This window comes from Plodia interpunctella, chromosome 23, assembly GCF_027563975.2.
Source record: "Plodia interpunctella isolate USDA-ARS_2022_Savannah chromosome 23, ilPloInte3.2, whole genome shotgun sequence".
In the NCBI taxonomy this organism is placed as follows: domain Eukaryota; kingdom Metazoa; phylum Arthropoda; class Insecta; order Lepidoptera; family Pyralidae; genus Plodia; species Plodia interpunctella.
In genome coordinates, this window is record NC_071316.1 from 4,136,926 (window position 1) to 4,156,961 (window position 20,036).

General features: G+C 35.4%; 1 protein-coding gene across 3 annotated transcripts in view; it reads right to left on the reverse strand.

Annotated features, from left to right (window-relative positions):
- The window catches only part of siz (schizo), a 150,782-nt gene that overhangs the window by 76,606 nt on the left and 54,140 nt on the right, over positions 1-20,036 (reverse strand). For all 3 annotated transcript variants that reach the window (XM_053762689.2, XM_053762688.2, XM_053762692.2), the window contains one exon: positions 2,391-2,710. In XM_053762689.2, the coding sequence (XP_053618664.1) occupies positions 2,391-2,539 (149 nt within the window). In that variant the 5' untranslated portion in view covers positions 2,540-2,710. The remainder of the gene's footprint in view (positions 1-2,390; positions 2,711-20,036) is intronic.

The window sequence follows — 20,036 nt, forward strand, 5'->3', positions numbered from 1 at the left end:
ATTTGCAGTAGCTAAAACCAACCTGTCCTAGTCCTATCAGGCAATAAGGTGCCTCTATCCTATATTTAGGATATCGATAAGGTAAATCCTTATATATACATATACAGAGCTGAATTTTCACATCAAAAATAAGATGACGATACATCTGCAGCTATTACAATTTGTTACATCTACCTACATCCAATCCAAAGGTAGTGCGATATCGACGGATGACTGCATATGAAAGTTGTGGCGGAGTTCGAGTGTTTTATTGTATAGAAGTGTTCAATGTGGGACTGGTGATGACTGGTATAATATGAACACTAATATTAATATTTCTGAATGTCAATTACTTTATGCTACTCATTCATATTCTACAGAACGGTTTAGGTTATCATCGAGTTAAAATATGGTAAGCATTAATTATATGATCCATAAATGATCGTTATTAATTCATAAAATAATGCAAACTTGAGACAATGGGAACATTAACATGTCTGATGAGATGTGATCCATAAATCCACCAACAACTAGTAAGCTATTGTAAAAATTGCAGCTGCATGAGGAAACATGTTAAATACCTGCAGATTTTTTCTTTTAATCGAAACAGCAGACATTTTGTTTTATTCAGCCATCTACTTTTACGGACCTAAACCTACGGACGGATTCAAAATATGTGTAGCGCTGTTCAATATAGGAATGTGAAAATACTGAAATGAATCGCATTAGTATTAAAAATTTGCGATGCAAATCAGTTTAGGCCCTGAACTGAAAGGCATTAAGAGATGAGGAAGCCCCCTGAACTAAATATATATTGTATGCTATTTTTATGATTAATATTATACTGCAGTAGACAAAGCAATCGTCAATCATGGATACTTACATTATTTTTAGGTACGTACTTTAGATAAAGATAAACGTCAATTTATTGGTCCTGAATATAAATCTATATTAAATCTTTACACAACGCTGAGTTTCTATCATGAAAATCCTGGAAGATTTCTCGAAATCAATCCCAAAAGTATATTTACCCTTACCTACTCTTGTGTAGAACTATGCCTACATCTTCCCTTTGTCCCACAACAGATACAAAGGTATTCCATAGGGATCTCCCATCTCAGAAAGGATTGTCGAATTGTCAAGTGTTGTACACATAACATCAAGCTTTAAGTTTGGGATACCTTTTGGAAAAATAGTTTTTAAGCAGTAACACAAAAAATAGTTTTTAAGCATACAAAATATCGATATCGATAAAAATGGTGATCCAAGTAGTAGTGTGTACCAATGTCAAGAATTCTCACATATGCGAATAAAAAAATTAGAACGCATATGTTTAAAACTTCCTTACATAACTTCACTAGAGTATAACGTTCACCAATAAAACTAATCAACTAATCTCAATAAATAATATCCCAATAAAAAAATATATCCCAATACGATATTTCTCATATCGACAGAGATATTCAATCAACTTTATCAAAAAACCCTCGGTCAGAATTCTAAGGTCGATTCACATGTCAATCCCAACCATAAGAATACGAGGACGTCTGTAATATGCATTGGCTGTGACTCTACTTAAAATAAAAATAAGGTTCATGTTGTTAGACGTCTACACTATGTAGCACGTCAAAAGGCTGTATTCAGCTCGCGAAGGACCTTCTGACGTCAGTGGCGGCGGAAGCTTCGTTGCTAACAATACGAGTAATAGGCATGCGTGAGTAGATGGTAGATACCATAGGCGGTAGCGATAATCGAGATAGGTTCATTTATTTTAAGATTCTGAAGTTACAAGGAACCTCTGTAAGTCCCATTTCCATCGAACCCTAGTTCAGTGACTACTCTTCTTAATTGCGTATCGATGAAAAATCTACAAACGCTCTTTTGACAAAAAACACAGCCATAGAAGCTGCCATCAAGTCAGCTCAAGTTGAAGGTATTTGGATACTCGACTGGATGCGACTACTAATAATATAATTCACTATTCTCAATTTCCATACGATAAGGATTATCTTTTCTTCGGTGTAAATATGGATTAGATACTTTAGATATAAATTGTTAAATTTATATTTTTTTAGCGTGTTACAAAAGACACCCGCTATAAATACCATAGGCGCAAATATACGTTGCTCATTTTTTCTGTGTAACAGATGTCAAAATTTTTTTATAAGTTGGACAAAATATACTAAAATTGTTTTGACCGCCCGCCAACATCTCGAAATTTGCGCCGTGTTGAGAGCGTGGTGTGAGAGGTCCCCGACGAACTGTCGAGCTTTTCAAAGGACCCACAAGACGAAGGCAGAGGCGCCCTTTGTTTACTGGGAAGCGGTTACATACTTCGTTATATGATAGCGAAGTAGGCGACGAAAACAACCACTATGCTCTCATCATTCAACAAATTTTTAGACACTAACCTGTCATCCTGCAGGTTATTCAACTGGCTCAGTTCCAACTCTCTTCTCAAGTTGGACACCTCGCAGAGAAGCATGTCCCTCTCCGACGACACCTTCTCCAACTCGGCCCTCAGTCGGACCACCTCGTTGGTGAGATCCATCGTCGCCATATCGACGACTATCGATAACTAACACTGCACATCACTAATCACCCAGCGCGGAAACCAATTAGGCTCGCGCATATTTAATTTCGAACTGCACAAACAGGAATTCGGGCTCTTTGGAACACGATTCTATTTCAGCGTTTCACTGATCCTTCGTACATTCTACACCGTCGGCATCTGAAACAAGGGAAAATACATTTGTTTGGAAACAAATATTGTTGAGTCAGTCATCCGAAATATTCTGTTCATAAACTCTCAATATAAAGCGTATGGAGTCACAACTATGAGGACTATGATAACGTAGGCATAAATAGTCTACTATGTTGGTTGTTTTGAGAAAACAGCCCGCTCTTTCATTTCGCTCTTTCTTATTATGTTAGAGAGAAATGTTAAAGCATATTGTAATAAATAGGGAAAAGACGACCGTAGTAACAGTATCTTGTACTTATACAAACTTCGTTGTTGTTTACGCAATTTAGGCTTAAGTATGAACGTACGAAACTACTAAGTCCGTCTGGCGCTGTATTAACCTTGATAAGATCAGAGTACCAAAGTAACAATATGGTAAATTTAACTTTCTGTGACAAAAGGAATATTGTATTATTTGAATATAAACAGGTTTCTGAAGATAAAATGAGAAGAGGTGAAACACGACTCAGAGATAACAGATTAGAAGAAAGTCCTGCAGAAAACTATAACTTTTCATCCGGTCTACAAAAATATTCATGACCACACGCGATTTTATGCATGTGCATAATAATGATGCATATAAAACAGTTCCGTGATAATAAGAAAGAAATGGCGCATTATCGCTTTAGAGGCCAAGATCTACTTTGAATCAATTCTTCTTCTTGACCCGTTGAATTTTTTGTTGAAACTATAACCGAAGGGTGACACTATACAGAACATAGACAAACAGGTTTAATTAAAATTTAAGTTAAGGTCAATATACCTAAAAACGAAAACTGTTTTTTTGTTAATTTATTTATAGTTTAATTAGGAGTACAAAACGTCCAAGATGAAAAATTTTGAAAAACAAATACATATTCTGCAAAGATTTTCCTTGATGAATATGGTGATTCTCCTCATTCATACAAATACATCACCCGTAAAAAGTTGTTTTATAATTTATTAATCTACTGTCTTGATAAATATGCGAATGATATCAATATTATGATATTTATGGGCGTAAAACTCCTGCTTGCTGATGTAATACACGGATATGGAGATAAGTCTATGCAAAATGTCGTCCATATATCGCAAGCGTCTAGTTTCCGCGCATCTCATTATCTTAAACATTAATCTGTTTGAAGAAGCCGGTAGCAGCGCGCATAAAATTTTACGTTTTCGAGAGATTTGATGGTTTATTTATATCATATATACAAATTTATGTCACTAGAACTAGAGTAGCGTTTATTTCACTACAATCTTTTACTCTTACTTTTTTTTGTCATTTTACAAAAGGTTGCCTAGGAGGAAATTGCTCGCAACTGCCGCAGTTTGCGCATATAATTTAAATTTCAAGTTTTTAAGTGTTTTTTTTTTATATGCAATAAAGGGTTTTGTTTTGTGTTTTTGATGTATTTTGTAAAGGACGGATCGAAATTTTCTGTCTCTGTCCTTCAGTGTATTACATAAATTTTGGAGAACGGAACCACTTTAATCTTTGTCTTTATTGCTCCATCTAAGCAGCTATCTCTAACAATAATTATGTCATAGGAAGTCTGTCAATAGACTAATAGTCAAAAGAACTAATAATTGCAAGCCTTTTGGACTATATCCATGTGTCTTATCCAAAATATTGCACTGTTATTTGCTCAATTAAAATAGTATTTATTGCAGATCTTTTCATCTGAAACGTTACAAAGTTCGACAAGAACAAAAAGAAGATTTGATATTAGACTTAATACTGGTATTTGACTTAATGCTAGATGAGAAAACATGACTTTTGGTCGTCTAATATTAACAGCTCCATAATACAGGTACATTAATTTCGTGAGAAATGACTCAATTATATAGTTTAGATAATTACACTCTCAACGCATTGTCTGAGTCTATTGACAGAACTAATTATGTGAGAGATTTATATAAGTCTTTTCGTTCTTCTTAGCGTGTCGACTTGGCGAATCATAATTTTTGTGACCATAATGCTGGCTCCACACATCGACAAACGCCGACGCGAATGCGTGAACTTTGCGTTTGTAGGGTTCTTTTATATGTAATGCAATGAAAAACCAGCAATGTATTGTCCAGTTCGTCCAACCAAAGTTCGGAGAACTTTTTCGCGATAGTGTGGAGTCGGCATGAGACTTTTCTTTGCGACTCGATTGAAGAAGATATTATAATGAAAACTGAGTCTCCAGACTCTCATTTCCGCTTGTTCAGGGCTGTGTTCAGAGCTGTCGCAGCGAAGCCCATGGTCAGCGAAAAATAACCTTAAAATTTTGAAAATTCGGCAGTGATTTTATAACCGATCGACGCCTAACTTCAAGCCTCCTTGAGAACACCCATGTTAACTATCTGCTGTCTAGAATCATGGAACGAACTTTAACATTACTTTTAGAAAAGGACAAAAGTATTTTAGTGTCTATTTTAACTAACATTTATTTCTGGTTGGCTGGTTTTTCATTGCGGTAAATAAAAGTACTCATACTAATTACCCAATGTTCAGCTATTTCCCGTCGGCATGAGTTCGACGACAGTGTGGAGCAGGCATGAAATTACCAAATCTCCGAAATTTATTTCGGAGATTACACTAAAGACTATACGAACAACTTGCGCCATCTATGAATAATTCCTAACAACTATTACACATTGTTATCACAGCAGTACACTCGTCAGCTGATCGATTCAGACCGCCACCTGCAGCGATAGATGTCGCTACTTGTCTAACAAGTTGCAAAATTTAATTAACAATTTACGCAGGAAATACAATTAACATAATGCGACACGTAAAGTTAATGACTCGTTGAAAACCGAGGATTGAATGATATACGGTTCCGTTCGGCGATCACGATGTCATTGTTTCTATTGAGAAAAGCATTACTACTGAGAAAAGCATTGATTTACCACTAGACGTCTTGTCAGCAGTATATCATTGGTGAAAAGTATAGAACAGAGAGAGATAGATCTATGGTAATTATTTACTGTGAAAGAGTATTATGATGTAAACTGACTGTCATACATAGGTGGGTGAATTCGAACGTTTTGAACGCAGCCGTGGGCTATCATTCATTAGTGTTTATTAAATTGTACCATTCACAGTAATCAATTTAATTATCCTATTTTATAAATAAGTAAAGTACTGGTACAATATTAATTTTATAAATATTCAATTGTTATTAAAATATTATGAAAAAACAAATGTGCCTCCCTCACTAATGAAACGCTACACGTCGCGTTCAAACAGTCGTGAAATTACAGTTGCAGTTCGATAGAGCAAAAAGACTTAGTAAAAACTTAAACTCAGTTTTTTTGAACTCGTTGAAAACTCAATTTGGCCAAAATGGTGGTTACGCCAGTAAAGTATAACTCATCATATATGTTTTTAACAACTTTATTGTATTAAATATAAGTACATAAAATTAATACAAGAAAGTTACGTCGAAGAGAGAAAAGTATATTGTAAACATATATATACATACAAGTATGGTGTAAATATGTTGACAAGTGCATTAATTATTTCAATTTTTTCTTCGTCCATTTTTGTTTCAGCTGAATAATTAGTTGGCAAATGGAAAAAAAGTACAACGTCCGCTTTCTTAAAAATCTGCATTGGTTTGCTTCCTTCCCGCTACACCAATGTAAATACTACGCAACGTGAACAAAATTACAGGAAAAAGCATTCCAATGAGTTTCATGTGGAATGTCGGTGCCTAATTAAATTATAATGGCCTACATTTGTTGTTACAAAATTCTATTAATTCGAATCTGGCAATTCATTAAATAAATGATATTTCCGATATTCCAGAACTTCGAATGATTGCACAATACGTGAAGTTATTTAACAGCAGCGACGACACCGGAGCACATAAGTTTTTCATTGTTTTTCATTTCTACATATAAATTCCTACCGAAAAGCATTTAATGATTACTTAAATAATATGTAATCTTAATAACTTTTTGATATCAAACTAAACAATCACAAAACCCAATTGAAACTTGCCACAGACAAAATAAACACATAAACTTCGAATTAGACCAAGCGGTTTCGAATAATGACTCGATGTGGGAGTCAGAATCAGAACAATATTTTCTTTTATGTTATCATGTTCATAAGGAAAATTGGGATATTGTTGTATTTGGGTTAAATAGGGGAGTAATTGGTTTGGAGGTTGGGCGGCAACGTAATACGCGAGCAATTTCAATTTTTATGAGAAGAGCGCTTGGTAGATATTGTTGCAATCTATATTTCATTCTCAGTCATATTCGCGTGTTCTCGGTGCCATTTTTAAATACTATAAGTATTTGGACAGTTAAAATGTTCAAGTTACATTAATGTATATACGATGTAAATAAATGGAACGGACGACTATATTCATCAACATTATAAGGAAAGTAAAAATTTCCCAAATTAACAAAACCATATAGCAGCAATATAAGACCCACATTTGTTAATTGACGTCTTTGAAAAAAAGGCTGCGGTGAAGTTTATTGCGACGCTTCTTCTTCACCTGCCCGTTGGTAATTGTCTGATGTACTAAATGATGTATATTATATCAACCTAAGTGGAATATACAATTTTAAATTTGAATTAAACTAAAAATTACCGGCTATTAGATTGCATTCTTGATTGGATTTTTGAGGTTCCATACAAATTTTTTTGGAGAACCGATGTCGATAAAATTTGATACGATCACCTGAGGGCGCTCCCGGTTCCTCGGGAATCGAGCTTCGGAACTCAGGGCCTTTTATTACTTTTTCTCCACTTTGCATACTCTTCCGCGGCATATCCTCCCTCCCCTGTGTTATCAATTATTCCAAAGAAATACAGGCGCGGGAAGCAATAAATATTTTTGCACATTATGAAAAAAAAGATCCATAGCACATTCCTACTAATGGACTCAAACATTTACAGTACCATTTGCTCATGTTTGAGCCCGAACGAAAGTTCGATATAATTACTTTCGTACAAAAGAAATCACTAATTGAATTTTATATACTGTTTCTAATCAAACACGGAGAAGTCAATTAACACTAATGAAAAGTAATAAAAGTTAAGAATCGGTGAGATCTAAAGGTTAGACCAATCAGTGCACTGCAAATTGTCGTGTGGATGAAGTCACGTGGTTTGTTACTTGCGAATATAAATTGAGAGAAATTGGTAAGAATCCCACTAACAAGAAGTTTGCTCATAAACTTTAGGATATTTTATAACTGCAGGATCTTTAGTTAACTTATCCCGCTTCAAAATTACCCCATTACGATTGTAATTGAACATGATTAAACCACCAATAATGATTATCAAATCTATATTAAAGATTAATGTGGACCATGTATCAATCAATGTCTTGCTGTCGATGTCGTAAAAGGCAACTAAGGGACAGTAGCACAAACAGCAACAGCTATACTCGGAGAACAGCAGTCAATTACATATTTACGAACAATAGCACGAAACTTCCTTTCTAATGTGTTAATTACTAATACTGGTGACTGTGTTTAGTGGCAAGTAATCGCATACATACTAGTGAACTTAAACTAGCAACCAGTGTGCAGGATGCTTCACGATGTTTTCCTTCACCGAAACTGGTTCATATTAGTTTCTGCATGAAACTTGCTCCTAAATACTGTGAAATGTAATAGATCTCCATAATTAAATCTTCTATAGAACTCCACAGAAAATAGCTTACTTTAATATTGAATGTAACTCGGGCTATAACCAGGGAAATTAATATGAAAGTAAAAAAGGGCAGAAAGGGATTTAACAGCACTCGATACATCCAATATCTCGAGTCTCGACTCGATATATCCTAATATACGATATCTCGGCGGCGATCGTTCTCAGCGCAATTTCGTTTCGACAAAATACTGTTAAAAGATGTATCGGTATTTGATCGAAACCTGAATTTTATAGTTTAACCCTTCGAGAACGGAGATGTTAAAGACAAAGGAACAACAATAGGATCGCCGATCGGGCAGCACGTGAACTGAGGGGTCAACTTTGACTGCTGAGATCATTTTATGAGTTTTAAAATTGAGAAATTACATCTTTACAGGCACTTTTTTTACAAGCTATAAGCTATTTAGCAATTCAAAACGAAATAAGCGTAGCTAGTAATTATTTGACACTGCAGAAAAGAAAAGCCGGTAGAAACTCATTTAACAGTATTAGTCTTTGACATAAGCATTAGCTTACAGATCTCCTCCACATTAGAGGTTCTAACCTTTGTTAACTCTTTGCGTATTCCCGCTTGCATACGGAGCTGGACCCCGAAAGCCTAGGGTTAGCGAAAAAAAAATGGAAAAAGTATAATGCGACAGTAAGACGGATAATATAGATTGTGACACTACTTAGTTTCGTTATTAATCAAAATTCATAGAATCAAGTAAGTACCTCTCATAAACCTGAAGAAGTATTTAATAAACTTATGAACAAGACTTACTTATGACAAATTTTACGCACAGGCCGCAATCAAAACCTCTTTTGTGCGTCATTTTTTCAAATAAAAGTCACTAATTGACGACGTCGTCGCCACACAAAAGGAAAATGTAGGGTGACAAAATGGTCACAAAAAATGTGTTTCAGACATGATTTTTTGCAATAAATGTGTGTAACAGTAGTAGCATCAAAAACCAGATAAAATCATCGAAGATTCTGATCAGTTAGAGTTGTTAGCATGCAAAATATTTAAACAAACTTCAAAAAGCATTTCCAATCGTTAATTAATTATTTTCAAAATAAGCTTTTTAGGCCTAGCTGAATAAAATAAAATAAATAAAAATCCTTGACGTTATAAATACATTTTAGAATGTGCCTAGCCTGTATCAACACCCTATAATGTTACAATCGCGAGATACATACACGAAATATATCTCGCAACTTTGCGTGTCCAATTAAATGAAACAGTATCCAATCTATCGCTACAATTTCAGATAATATTGAAATCACGCAATATTTTGTAGACGATTGTGTATGCAAAATTTGTGCAACAACACTTATGTAAAATAAAATCCCGTGTTAACACGCGGATACGCTATAAAGTTCGAAAATATTTGTAATAATATAATGACTGTGAAATAGCTCTAGATTCAAATGATATAAAACATTTTTACGACACCAAAATCATTGTTAAATTGTATTACGAATAGTCCTTGTGTGTTGAAAATTACAACATTAGTACTTTCAAAACTTATCTTTAAATTCCGTAAATCATTATTACCAATCACGAAAAAGGGAGGAGAAAATGATTGTGAGATCGATTGAATATCCAGGTCTATTTCGGTCAGCGCAATATGTATTTTATATTATCCCTCACACAGTACATTCATGGCTTTCTTGGTATCTCTCTTCTTCTGAAACCATACCTTCAGGTAATCAGGTTCAACGATTTTTAGTTAAATGTTCGTTCTCTCGTCATTATTATGTAACTCTTTGAAAATGTATTTTTCTTTTATTTCTTTCTTTTTAAAACGAGACCATGGCCACCCTAAAGATGCGCCGGGATACTTTTACTCACATTCGAATTCCTTGCAATGCGTACGCGCAGTTTCACTCAACGCGGGAAGAATACCAACCTGAATGATTTATAGAGTGCGCTGTGTTTGAAGAATTGATTGATTTATTACACGAATTGGCATACAAAGTAAAGAATAAGAGAAAAAACAAATGTATTTTACTTATTTACAAAATGATATCTTATATTTTAAAAAATATGAATTGCAAGATTTCGGAGATTTTGTACTGAAAACACATGGAGAATGCTGAAATTAATAAGCAATTATGCCTTTTGTCAGTAAATTAAAAAGAAGAAGTTATATATGCACACTTCGGCCAGAAACTGCATATTCTAAGGTCCGGTCCTTTTTCCGGACCATGTCATGTCCCCTGATGAACATTGTAAAATTGGTATGTCAAAATTTAAAAATGGAATATCCTAGACGCAAGCAATCCTAGCTTTCGTTTCGAGACCCATTAACTTCAATAGCGTCCCATTGGAGTTAATCGGTCTTCCGCATGATTATCCCATTCCTCGTAACATTACGGTAAGTGACGTCTACTGTACCGTTTACCACTGTCACTATCATTACCACCTTTTAAGTCTTCACTATGATTTAATTGTATGTGACTTAACTATTCTCCGCCTAGCTAGTGCAGCGGTTCTCAAAGTGTGGTATCTCAAAATAAGACTGTCAAATGCTTAGCATTCCGAAACGGTTACATATTTTAAAAAAAATTGAGAACCGCTGAGCTAGCCTATTTGACCCTCTTGAGAGGAGAGATACACAATTCGTATTTTTTTTCAATTAGGATTGCTGATTGTATACCAAATCATAACAATCCAAACAACACTGAGTGGTCGTATACCAAACATCGAAATTCGACGTCATATAAAAGTCGAAGACGTGAAGAGACGAATGGACGGGACAATTGGCTAGAAGAGAAGACAATCGATGGATCTAAGCAGTGACGGAGCTGTGACCGAGACAGGAACAGAGACCAGTTGGTGAACCACCAGCTGCTGGTCAGATGACATTGTTGTGAAGACAATTGATGGATGAGACTGGCACAGGACCTTGGGAAGTGGCGCGAAAAAGGGAGGAGAAAATGATAGGGATATCCAGGTCTATTTCAAAATGTGTATAAAATCCATAACGACATTATGATGTACCTGAAGACATCCGACATAACTGCATACAATACCACTCAATTTTACATTCTAAAGTACGATATCGTGATGGAGTCATATTACGAGCCACATACAGTATTGACACACGCAACACATCTTACTGTTAGCATTCACACCGTTACTGCAAGACCAATAAGCCACAGTCACGATAGCATGGTAAGAAAACGGCCAGTTATGTGCTAGCCTGGAGTTCTAGGTGAGCGACAAATGCGTCAAAGCATGGCGATGTGGTAATTTCTTTTATTTACCGCAACGAAAAACCAGCAATGTATACCGAATCCGCCAAAGTTTGGCAAACTGTTCGACGTCAGTGTGTAGTCAGCATTACAGGTCGACTATCGCGCAATGTACGCGTACTCTTCGCACTAAATATTTTTGTAGTCTTCCGATATTGACGAAGGTTTTCATGAAATTTATCGTGTAGCTTAACGTTACAATCATAATGACGTCGTCGTGTGGTATTCAGCAGCGCAGCTAGCGCACAGAAGATTGCGACTGCGACACAATTCCATTTCATGTCTTTGTCTAATCCACGAAAAAGGTCGTGCCTTCACTCGTTCTTTCACTCGTTTTCTCGCAGCTGAGATCCGCTATGTAAAAAATGTACTTACTAATAGAACATAACTTGCTAGCCTACCACTTTTGAGTAGTATATTTCTCTCTTTGCTTGGCCTTGTCCTATTTTTTCCTACCTTGAGCTTTGTTTAAGTCATTGTCATTTAATATGCGTGAATTATAAATTAATTAATTATGTAACAAGCATGGATTTAGTAAGTACTTCGGAGTACGTACTAATTCCACAGTAACAAATCGTACATTGAACTGTCTAAACCATAGATTAAATGAATATGTTTTCTTTTATAAATGGTCTAAACGTTTTAACGATTAATCTAGATCTAGATTTAGTTTAATCTAGTCAGATTTCATTATAAATGAGGTGTTAAGTAAAAGTAATCATCCGAAGCGAGTCGACTGATAAAAAGACACATGAATATTCTATGAATAAAAAAAATCAACGTACTCTCAACACGCTACCCAGAGAGTGAAATCTTGTTTTTTGTTTATTACAGCCGCCATTTGCTCCCGAGAAAGCAAAAAAAATATACGTGCAGCGACTTATATTTATCCCTGTTGCGTTCGGGGCTGTGAAGCCGGGAACCCGGGGTCAGCGTAAAAAAATATCCTTAAAATTTGGAAGATTCGGCTGCGACGTTACAACCTGCCGCAGGTCTGCCTATAAATATACTTATAAGTTATTTATAAAAGAGATTAATTAAAATTTTGAACGCGAGTGCGCGACTTTTGTAAGCAATAAATAAAGGTTAGATCGACAACATGCTTGTGACCAATTTAGTTCATCTCTTACGCATAGAGGTCAATGTAACAGTTTCCTTGTTAAGCCAATGCGATCCTATCAAAAGGTACGTATCGGTTGTGATAGGTTAATCCCTATAAATAACAAGTGAATGGTTATACTCGTATCAGACCCAGTCTTAATATTGAATTGAATATTTCTTGCTTTAAACTGTTTGATAAGATACTTTTCATAGATTTTCTTTTTTAAACCCCGATGACAGAAACAGGGAAGTAAGTTTAACGTGCCTGTGTATTTGTATATCTGTCACTCGCTTTCATTAATTCTAAATAGGCAATGCATTGATACGAAATCTCCTCAATAACAAAATACAAACTATACGCTCTGTGAAATTGGCATGTTTTCTAGCTTCGTGCGCGCTCCTAAGTACGAAATTTCCAAATAAAAAAAGACACTTTCATATAAGATCAAATTTATTGTGAATATTAATAAGTAAGTCCGTAAATACGAGGACCTTTTTTATCGTAAAAAAAAACACCGTTGGAAAGGGCATTCAAGTGTAAGCAACCACGTACACACGATTGGGTCCGAAGGCACGAATTAGCCACATTCCCGCCTTTTTTGGTCCGAATTAAGTATTTATAAACTGGAGTGTGGAGCGTCCTTTACAATTTTCGTTTGAAAGGCTCCTTTGGGTAACCAACGTGGAGGGTCTTTTGTCACCGTACCTACTTATTTCTCTGATAAAGTGGTGACGTGAGTGGGGTTTGTTTATTTTAATTTTAGGTTATTTTTAGCTCGTTTCCGTTGCATTTCGTATATCATATAAACACCAATGGAAGAGTTTACCTTAACACCTTTGAAGCTACAAATATCAATCGTTTTTCTGTTCTTTTAGTCACGTCATTCGCGGCTTTCTCCAGGGACCGTAAAAAATAAACCTTGAAGAATCTGCTGTGGTTCGCGTAAGATCGTGTATGATCTTGCTTGACGTCAATCCTCTTTAGGAATGCTCTTGTTGTCTAATAACTGTCAAAGCTGCTCTTATACGTACGACATTCACAGGAGAATAGACTAGTCCTATGCTGAGGCTGAAACAACTCTCTAGATGTCTCTTTTCTTTTACAATTGAACTGCAGCAGTACATAATTTACAATCGACACGACTTACACCTTCGAATGACTCCGAATTACGAGCATCTCCAGTCCAAATAAGTCATTACAGAAAGCTTCGGAACGTTCCGTGCGACGTGAAGTGTCTATTATGTGATAAAATTAAAATATGGGCCGTTACACAGCTGTAAACCATACGTGGAACGGAGCGGTCTGCTCTTGCGGAAAATTCGCGTTTACGACTTCACTGGAGATTATGGTGAGTCAGAGATAGATTTTACTCACCATAACAGATTGTGAGAACATTGACATGATCAAGATAATATAATGATTGTCTTGATCATGTCGATACAATGCATGTCTTCATGTATTATCTCTTCTTATTCAAGACAAGAAAAAGACATGACTTCATGGTCATGACAGTACTTTTTTATTACTAAGTACACAGCACACCTGGTTTTCGCTTCAAGTTGTTGAACAATTTTGTTGTTTAGAGTTTATTTCGCGCAAAAAATGTTTATATATATATATATATATGTAAATATTCTTACTTGTTGGAAAGATTGCCAAATTTCAGTCGAATACCGATTCGCTATGCTGCTGGTATGCGATGTTGGGACTTGTTTCAAATTCAAATAAATTGGCGAGATTAGAGCCTCACTAAGAGCTAGTTGAAGAAAAGCTTGTAAAAATGGTCACCTCTTTCTTTGATACAATATAATACTTTTTTCACTAGCAACTTCGTCAGGGATGACAACTAGGGACGCCAACGACCGTGCGAAGTGGAGAAGAAAATAGGAAACCGCACCCTGGACTCGCACGGTCAACGGCTGAGGAAGAAACCAGGAAAATGCTCAGATGAGAGAATCTTTTTCACTAGTAACAAAAAAGAAAAAATTAGTAAACGTGTTTGTACCGGTACTAACACAAAAGCAGTAAACAGAGAGTTAAATGGATGTATCTTGATATCCTCCTAAAATGGTGATGACGTGATCGTTGTCAAGCTCTGCACGCCAAATTTGACTCTAATCTTTGGCAATAGAGTATAAAATTACTCTTAATGGTCGAATATCGAGTTATCCAGCCAGTGCCCTTGACCGCTGAGGTTCCTGTAGACCCTACCTTCTGCCTTATCCTTATGCGTTGTATCATGAGGACTGACGGTCGGTCGTAGTCATTATGTGAAATAAAACATACACAATAAAATCCATTTCACATACTAGATTATAAATTTTTCGAGTACAGTTTAACTTGCAAGATTTGACTATAGACAGATTATCATCGGGACATTAAATAATAACATTAACCGCACATATAAATTTAAATAATGCTGAGTGCTACCGAAATGCAGTCCACACTGTTATTCAGTGGTGAACTAGTAAAATCCTAAATTCGCGGTGGAATTCAACTTATTCCCAGCATACATTAGAATCATTTACGGTTTACCCACGTTGCACGGACGTCGCACTGCGGATATATTACTGCATTAAAATCACAGATGGAAATTCTCAACTATGTCGCTTTTTAATATTTAAAGGCGTTCACAATTTCTAGAGCAGATTTCTCTAGTTTTTTTTTAATGAGAGCAGACTTAAAATAGCTTGGATAAGGGACACCAATAATTTGTATTGCCTATACGCATTCAAGTTACTCTCTCAATGCAATAGAGTCATCACATAACATGTCCAGTCCCATACTGGTGGTTTTCGAGAGCACCCATCTTAAAATTATTAATTACTTTTAGTGGTCTATTGGGACTATGAAACTTTTATTTTTGGCATTTATAGGTCCACAAATAAACATGATTCCCTTGTCTGTCCGGCCCGAAGGCGAAGGCTCGCCTAAACAAACAAAATATAAATACTTCATACATAGTAACAATCCTACTCGAACCACAGGAATTTGTATAACAATCTAATATTGCAAAACCATTATATAATTATTTTCAAAAGTTTCAATCCTGTGCTCTATAGATTCACAGAACGAAATGGAGCGATAGAAAGAAAGAAAGAAAGAAAGAAAGAAAGAAAGAAAGAAAGAAAGAAAGAAAGAAAGAAAGAAAGAAAGAAAGAAAGAAAGAAAGAAATAAATAATTTATTCGGCAAACACATAAAATCCAAACATTAACACTTAAAGGTAAAGTACACAACTTAAGAAAAAACGTCACAGTTAAAATAGAAAGGTATGTATGATTTATTAAATAAGTATATAGTATCATCCATTAATGTCATATTTTCTCTTCAAACTTCTGCGCAAATAAAGTTAAAATACAAACCAAACCACGGAATATTGTTTGTTATGTGTTGTCACATGATTATATGAAAAAAAAAAACAAATAAAGCAGGCTCCGTAAACAAACAGAAGCCTTTAGGCGTTTCAAACATACACACATAGATTCACCTTTTGTTTCACTAAGGCATAGGCGTGGGTGTGAGAGGTCACTCAACTTGCCAAGTTCAACTAAGGGCAGGCAGTCGCGAATTTAATTGAGTAACATGTGACTAGGCACGCTTTTACTTATTTGTTTCTTGGGTCACTTTACGGACGTTTACCTCGAAAAATTCGAATTTCACAAACTTTCGCATTTATAATATTAGTGGGGATTTTCGCACATATTGCCATAAGAGATGACCTAAGCTAAAAATCAAAGAAAATGTGGATGGATTGTGGTGGATAATAAAAAAGCATAAATAGAAGGAGTTAACATACTCTCCCACATGAGTGGAAAAAGATCAAGAAGAAAATATTGCCACTGTAAATAGATAAAATATTATTACAGTAATATTGTGTTCAATTGATATATTAGCAAAAACTGATAATAAAGAGAATTTGATGTCTTATATATTTGTAATTTAGAACCTGAAACCCTTTTTATTTCAGTGCTAACACTGGGTATTTGAATTTATTCAAGTGACCTAAAGGTATATGATATGACATTAATGGCTGCTGCTTTAAGTAGTTGCAAATCTAGTAAGTAATCTAAATAGAAGACAAATGTGCAAGTTTTCTCACGACATTTTCTATCACCAGAAGCATGTAGTCGCCGATGAAAATAACTTATATATGACTTAAATTGGTATTACAAACAATGTGGCCAGAGCACGATTCGAACCTAGGACCTTTCGGTTAACCAGTGACCACCACAGCTTCAAAACCTTATTACGTAGATTATATTTCGAAAGGATCTGAATTCCCGGAGGATCAAAGTAAAATATCTCACCCTCTCCTGGCGCACCCCGAATCTCAATTGTCAGCCGATCCCAAAAACATAACAGGTGATAGTGACAGGCGGTAGTGCACGGGTGCATTGATCCGCTATTGTTATGGCACCGATCCACTAGACTGGAATGAGTCGTGTTCTATCGATTTTTCATTTAGCAACTAGGTAGGATTGTCCACATACTGAAGTGAACACTACAGACCGACGCTTAGACAAAAGTTTGACATATAGAAAAGTTGTTTGTGTTGTTATACATTGCGACTTTTCCCTGTTACCTCGTGAACTATCTTTAGGAAACTAGTTGCACCCAGGGAAAAGGATATTTGGCTATAAAATGTGTAAATGCATTCACTTAATGAAACACGATGATCAAATGTCTTTGAAACACTGTCATACAAGCCACATTACTATTTTAGTTAGTTAATATCACTTGGCTTGATATTAACTAACTGCAATTAGCTGACAGATTAAAGGTGTAGAGGCGTGCACCATAGTGTACCGTGTATTATAGATTTGACGACCTCAGTGGCGCAGTGGTAAAGTTCTTGCCACTGAACCGAGAGGTCCCGGGTTCGATCCCCGGTCGGGTCATGATGGAAAATGATCTTTTTCTGATTGGCCCGGGTCTTGGATGATTTATCTATATATGTATTTGTTATAAAATATAGTATCGTTGAGTTAGTATCCCATAACACAAGTCTCGAACTTACTTTGGGGCTATCTTAATTTGTGTGACTGTCTCAATATATATATTTATTTATTTATAGATGCGAAAGTTTGTCTATCACGGCCAAACTACTACGCCGATTTTGGTGAAATTCAGAATAGATATAGTTAATAACCCGAGGTCAAACATAGGCTACCACGGGCAGAGCTGCTGGCAAGAACTTATATATAAATTAAAAAAGAAAAGAGCGTGGAATATACAAGGCTAATAAGATTAATTGATTTAATTACTATAACAAAAATACAAAACAAACACAAGACGCATAATTTCTCTATATCACAGAATCCTTATCCATACAATAAATCTTACAAACTGGAACATACAGGGTCGTAGTCAGAGCGTTTTAGCAATTCCAAAGATCACATCTTTAGACACAGAGTTATCATTATATGTATAGCATTGACAAATGAAATCACCAGAAAAAGGGGATTTTTTTATATACATTTTAATTTTTACTTTTTTATATTACAAAACGTAGTTTGAGAAAAGCTAAACATTCATAAGAAACCAAACGGGAAAGTAGACTGATGGTTCCGGAAGGCAATACGACTCGAAAAAATCATAAATCATTGTAATTAATCTGTTTTGCAACACTAACTCACCAACTAGAAAATTGTAGGCAATATTTATTTAATAATGAGTGTTACAGAATCCCTATACATATATAGACGAAGTGGTAAGATTCGGTACATATCAGTTATTAACAATTCAAAAAAGGGTGCTCGTAAGGAGGTTTTTTATTCATCCAGTGGACGCGACTAGCGACTACTTTTTAGGAGTGTTTAAATTAACTTGAAACTTATGCGCCTTTGGAAGGTAATGCCAGTAACCCTGTATATCCTCAGCTGATTGGTCGATTATAAATGCTCTCATAGTCTCCATAGGAACTGATTTAGACAATCACTAAATAACCAATATACGGGTGTTACGAAATACTACCTACATACCTTGGGTAGATCCTTTATGAGAAGTTTCAAGTTAATATAAACACTCCTAAAAACTAACATCTTTTGTTCTACAACTTTTGCCTAAACGTAATAAATACAAAAAAAAATCCTTTTTTTTTTTGTTTAATGTCGTTTCTATAAAACGTTAACTCTATGTTCTATTCCGCTACATAACGCTACTGTACTGTCTCGTGTTGCTTGACTATTAATAGAGTTAAGACGTTACTACGAATCACGAAAAGTCGTAGAATAAAAGTTAGTTGTTTTTTTTTATGTACCCATATAGTCTTTAGGAGGTTTTGCGTTTGATACCAACAACCCTGTATATCCCTGTTCCGGCCCTGGCGTTACAAATGACATCGAGTAATAAATCACAAATACCGAGGCTTCCTGGCCATTAATCAAACTTGTTTCTATACTGACATACGTATAATGCTGCCTTATGACGGCGGTTGTTCTTCAAATATATGTTCTCAAAATGTATCATTCCTATAAATTATATAACCTAGTTTTAGCCAAATAGGTAACAAGCCTGTGATTAAAAAGAACTAGGTTCGTATCCTACTCATGAGTCTGTATACCAATTTGACTCATGCATAGTACTTTTCATAGATCACTACTTGCTTCCTGTGATGGAAAACACCGTGAGGAACACGGCGATGAAAGAGATTGGAGCAGAACCGAAAAAAGTGGCGCGAAAAAAAGGGATGCCTCCGTTTTGTCGTAGCTGATGTTCCCAGCCGTAGCTTGATTTAGGCTGAAAATGATGATGATTATATAACCTACTTAGCTGTTTAAGTCCTGTAGTTTTGGGATAAAATGCGCTGTGTATAAAATTTCATACAAATCCATCCAGTAGCTTTTTTATAATCGCCTAACAAACATCCACTCACAATAAAAGGCAATTCCGTAAGTCCGTCAAGTAAATCTTCTAAAAAATATCCATTGGATTCGTTCAAATAAATCAACAAAACGTCTTCAGTTACCCTGAAGTTCAGTTACCGTCAGCAAAACAAAATTTATTTTGCTAAAATGAGTTTGGTTTATATTAATTTCTTACGATCAGTATTCCTTTCACAGTCGTAGAAGAAAAATAAAACCATGAATTTATGTGTCTACGCCATAACAAATAAATATAAGAGATTATGTTAGCATGCAAAATGCAATGCATTTCGTAATGCAGTTCATCCACAGCATTGCATTTGCATTTACTTGTCAATCGTTCTATCTTCACTAAGTTTCTGACAATTTGTTGTTATTGCATTTGTAATGAATCATATAGATATGCGAAAGAAACTATTTACTACTAAATTGAAATTATTTGCTTTTTATATTT